Here is a 5,504-nt window from a genome sequence, read left to right on the forward strand (position 1 = left end):
TGCATCATCAACTCAGAATAAAACCAAATATCAAAATTCGCCGCTCCTTCAAATTCCCCCTTTTTGAATCGAATCGAATCAAAACCGGAGCCCTAACTCAATCTCACCGATCGCAGATGGCTTCGAGGGTGTCTCTGAAGGCCGGGAAGGGAAAGGTCGTCCGGAAATCGGCGGCGGCGGACGAGGAGGAGGGTTCCGTGGCGGCGGCCGGGAAGTTCGTCAAGGAGTGGAGCACCTGGGCCATGAAGAAGGCCAAAGTCGTCACTCACTACGGATTCATCCCGTTGGTCATCATCATCGGCATGAATTCGGACCCCAAGCCATCCCTTTCTCAGCTCCTCAGCCCCGTGTAAAATCAATTTTGCGATTTGGGTATTCTGATGTTGGATTTCCCTAGCTGTTTCCGTTCTTCGCTGTTGTGTCTATCAGCCGACTTCACGATTAGCTACTAGTAGTTTATATGCTTTTGTTGTTAGATTTGGGAATTTGTGCACTTTGTTATTGGTGGTTATATGCTGCTAGTTAATCGAATTTGTTTGGGCTACTGATTTCAATTAGTGTTGATTTCTGATAATAATGCTGAATGTGGATTAGCATAAAAATGGTGTCTTGAATTTGATTTTGTTTTCTTTCACATTTGTTTTGAGAATAATTCATGATACACTTGGGAGTGGAGATGCCTTGTAATCTAGTGCTTGATGGAATGTTAGTAATATGATGGTATCTTGATTTCAATTAGTAATGCTTTCTGATGATAATGTTGAATGTGGATCAGCATAACAATGGTGTCTTGAATTTTAAATTGTTTTTTCCACATCTGTTTTGAGAATAATTCATGATACACTTAGGAGTGGAGATGCCTTGTAATCTAATTCTTGATGGAATGTTAGTTTTCTGATGGTTTTGTGATTTCAATTAGTAATGCTTTCTGATTATAATGTTGAATGTGGATCAGCATAAAAATGGTGTCTTGATTTTTCTTTTGTTTTCTCTCACATGTGTTGTGAAAATATTACATGATACACTTGAGAGTGGAGATGCCTTGTAATCTGATACTTGATGGAATGTTAGTAATCTGGTGGTATCTTGATTCCAAATAGTAATGCTTTCTGATTATAATGCTGAATGTGGATCACCATAAAAATGTTGTCTTGATTTTCCTTTTGTTTTCTTTCACATTTCTTTTGAGAATAATTCATGACACACTTGAGAGAGGAAATGCCTTGTGATCTAATGCTTGATTGAATGATAGTAATCTAATGGTCTCTTGATTTCAATTAGTAATGCTTTCTGGTAATAATGTTGAATGTGGATCAGCATAAAAATGATTTCTTGATTTTTCTTTTGTTTTCTTTTACATTTGTTTTGAGAATAATTCATGATACACTTGGGACTGGAGATGTCTTGTAATCTAATGCTTGATCGATTGTTAGTAATTTGATGGTATCTTGATTTCAGTTAGTGATGCTTTCTGATAATAATGTTGAATGTGGATCAGCATAGGAATAGTATCTTGAATTTTCTTCTGTTTTCTTTCACATGTTCTGAAAATAATACATGATGCATTTAAGGGTGGAGTTGCCTTGTAATCTAATACTTGATGGAGTGCTATTTTTTGCATGTACATGATTACACTTCAATTTCGATGTGATAGCGGTAGGACTTGTTTTGTATATTTTCTTATGTGGATATGGAATTTCTGAATTTTCTTGATATGTTTGAGTTCACATATCCGAGTCAAATAGTTTTCCTTGTAATCTAACATCTCTGGTTGCCTGCTACACTGATGTTGTGTCTACATGTTTTAATGCCCACAGACAGTAATGTAGTAAGTAGTGAGTAGTGACTATGTTCACTCTATCCCTTTTGTATCAGCAGTTAAGATTTCATCTGAATTGCTACCTCACTGTATAGTACTATGTGCTGAATATTTGTTTGGGTCTCTTTGGATATAGTATGAGAAGTATGTCTGATTTATACATGCCGGAGTCATATTTTTTCATGAAATTTAAGCTCTTCAAGTGACTGCTTCACTGATTTTGTACTGTTGTTACTACATGTTTTCTTACTGCCCATGGATAAATATATCTAGGCATATTATGTAGGAGCTATGTTGATCTAATAGGATCTTGCAAGAAACATGAAGATGATTATGAGCCGACTCGTATGGATAATGAGGAGGAGGATCTATGGAGTTTATTGGTAGGTAGTTAGACTGTTGCTGGAATTGAATATCTAGGTTTCATCTGAATTGATATCTATTGATCTCTCCTGACACAGCTGGAGAATCTGATGCAAAGTATACCAAAAATCTTGTTCTTGGAGATTTGGGCCATCAGATTGCTTCAAGAATCAATCTGATTATATGTTCATATCTTGCATCAGGATTCCATGAGTCCTTGTTTCTTTGATTCTATACAAGGAAATCTAGAGCTATATGTTGATATACTATTTCTTTGATTTTATTTGCAATGCAACATGATGTATGTATCTCGTTTGCTTTAGGATTTGGGATCATGTTGAAATTCATATGGTTTCATCATCTTCACATCATGTGTTAGATTGAGGAATTGATGAGTAGATAGATGTGCGAATGTGCCTTGCATATAGTGTCCTTAGACGTTATGTGTAAAGTGTTTTTTTATCGAAATAAGCAATAACGTTCCTCAGTAGTGGCAACTGCGGGAAAGTATCTTACCAACTTAGATACGTCTGATAGTGAACATTACATGTAAAGTTTGATGCGCGATTGATGTGAATTTTGTGCTCTTTTACTAGCACGCGGAGGTAGATGGACATCATGATAGATGGTTTTGGATGTGTGCTCAATTTGCCATACAAGTACATGATAAAGCAACATTTTGAAATATAGTATAGTAGTATTTTTTTAGAGTATTAATTACTCCATAAATTATTTTATGTGCTAAGTACATGATGAAACAATATTATTAGACGGGTAAATTGTAAAAAAAAAAAATTACTCCAAAATTTTAAATTTGTTTTCAATTATCTCACCACAATCAAGCCCTTGGCGTGCATACGCATTTCTTACACTTTAGATTCCCTTTTATGTGAAGTTGCTTTCAATATGATTTTTAGTTTTTCATACTCTGATTCCCTTTTATGTCTCACAATTTAATCATCTATTATAGTATTTTTTTTATTTATTTTCTCACAGTTCTAATTCCATATAAATATTTGATGTGAAGTTGCTGTCAATTTGAGTTTTTTTTATTTACTTTTTTTCGTAACTTGATTTCCTTTTATGTCTCTGTTTAATTTTCTATTATATTTTTTATTTATTTTCTTACAGTTATAATTCCATTTAAAATATTTGAATTTTAAGATCATAAATTTATTAAATAAATAAAAAATTTCAGACATACTAATATTTTTAAGATCATAAAGTGATGATTTTTACAATCTAAGAATGAAAACTAATTCTTTAGTTCCAAAAATATATTATTGAATTATGTTCATGTTTTTTGTTGGTTTTCTCAAAAGTAGTAATTTCCTGTAAAAATTTCATTAAAATTTCAAAGTTATAAAGAAATGAATTTCAAACACATAAACATTTATTTATACATAAATATGTAAATATATTTAATTTAAGATCATGAAGTAATGATCTTCATTATCTAAAAATAAAAAAAATTCTTTAGTTCTAGAAACGTGTATATTACATAATATATCATAAATTTAATTTTAAGCTATACACTTCTATATACACTCATCTCCTACCGCTTGCGACGACATTGATAGTAAAAATTTCACAATTATAATTTTGGCTCTCAATGTTAAAATTTTGTTCTCTACACTATGCATATTATTCATATTTTTTAATTTTGTTTTTTTTTTGTATATTGACAACATTATTTTTTGTATTGGCGATGGTTTTCTGCTATCATTACAGATATAAAGTCACCAAAAATTCTATCATGTGATAATTGAAAATAGTTCCAAATTTAATAATGGAATATTGGCATATAATATCATGGAATTTTTAAAAAGTTGAGTTTTTTCCATGAACTTTGAAATTGACAAATAATATCACGAACTTTACCCCGAGTTTGTTATTTCCAATCAATGGAAAAATTCCAACTATATTAATAGATTGAATAACAATTTTAGAGGTTGTGCTTCAAGAAAAACTATCCTCAAAGATTGAAAAACTTGAAGCTCTCGAAGTTGTTGTCGAGAAATTACGAAAAAAAAATCCGTGAAGATAGAAAAAAGTAAGAGAGAGTAAAGTAGGTGTGGAAAAATGTATTGACTTTTACTAAAAAGGAAAATGATTCTATTACTATGGAACGGACGAAAATGGAAAAACGCCCCTACTACTATGGAACGGAGGGAGTATTATTTATCATAATTTTTTAATTGGAAGGAAATAACAAACTCGGAGTAAAGTTCGTGATATTATTTGTCAATTTCAAAATTCATAAGAAAAAAACACAACTTTTTAAAAGTTTCATGATATTAGATATCAATAACTCATTATCCCTTTAATAATTTTTGTGGCTTATTTTCATAATTACATGTACCATTGACTGTATGATATATGACAATTTGCCTTTTTTTTTTAATGTACGGCTATATATCATTTATGACAATTTGCCTTTCTAAAAATATATATGCCTTTTTTTCAAATGTGTGGCTAAATCATTTATGACAATTTGCCTTTTCTAGAATATACTGTATTTGCCCTTTTTTTAAAATGTATGACTAAAAGATTTATGAGAGTTTGCCTCTTTTAAACTTTATTAGTAAGTAGTAATTCATTAGTTCATTATACTATAACGCTTTAGGGATTTTTTTAAAAAAAGAATATCAGGAGGTTGAAAAGTTAGTATATAATTTTGATTAATGTATTTTGCCTTCTATATATTTTCTATGGATGCGTTAACAAAACGAGTTAAATCATATTTTGATGAAAATTACATTAATTGGTCTATACTTTTACATGAGTTTGATTCTAGATTTAACTTTGTATCCAATGTTCAATGTTGAAATTTACGGTTATATCCCCATACGATAGATATTATTGACAAACATCTACAAAAATATTGTCCATTGTGACGCGACCTTTAAATTTCTATCTGTTTAACTATTAAAAAAGAATTTCTTACCCATTTGATAGGTATTACTCTCTTCGTCCCATAAAGTTTGTCTCATTTTACCATTTTCGTTTGTCTCACAAAGTTTATCCTAAAGTCGTTGCATCAATTTTTAACTCAACTACACAATCGCCAAATATTGAATAATGTATCGATAACATGGGAATACATTTTGCGCAATGGGGATTCATAAAGCGAAACTCTCAGGGTACCCACAATAAAGGTCGTTATCGGTGTTGAAAGGTAAGATCAATGTAGCGATCATCACTAGCAATTGATGGTCGACGAAGAGGGTTTAGGGATGAGCTACCGCATCGAGGAGTTGGTGGCAACTTCAATTTATGCATTAATGTAGTTTTTCGGCCCTCGCAGACTGGCAGTGGGACC

The 5,504-nt window shown here is 31.8% G+C and overlaps 1 protein-coding gene across 1 annotated transcript; it reads left to right on the forward strand.

Moving 5' to 3' along the window:
- Positions 1–554, forward strand: LOC125208934 (mitochondrial import receptor subunit TOM7-1-like). Its single transcript, XM_048108467.1, has one exon. It carries the CDS (start codon positions 117–119, stop codon positions 351–353), a length of 237 nt encoding a protein of 78 aa, XP_047964424.1. The 5' UTR covers positions 1–116; the 3' UTR covers positions 354–554.
- Positions 555–5,504: the final 4,950 nt, after the last annotated feature.

This window comes from Salvia hispanica, chromosome 3, assembly GCF_023119035.1.
Source record: "Salvia hispanica cultivar TCC Black 2014 chromosome 3, UniMelb_Shisp_WGS_1.0, whole genome shotgun sequence".
In the NCBI taxonomy this organism is placed as follows: domain Eukaryota; kingdom Viridiplantae; phylum Streptophyta; class Magnoliopsida; order Lamiales; family Lamiaceae; genus Salvia; species Salvia hispanica.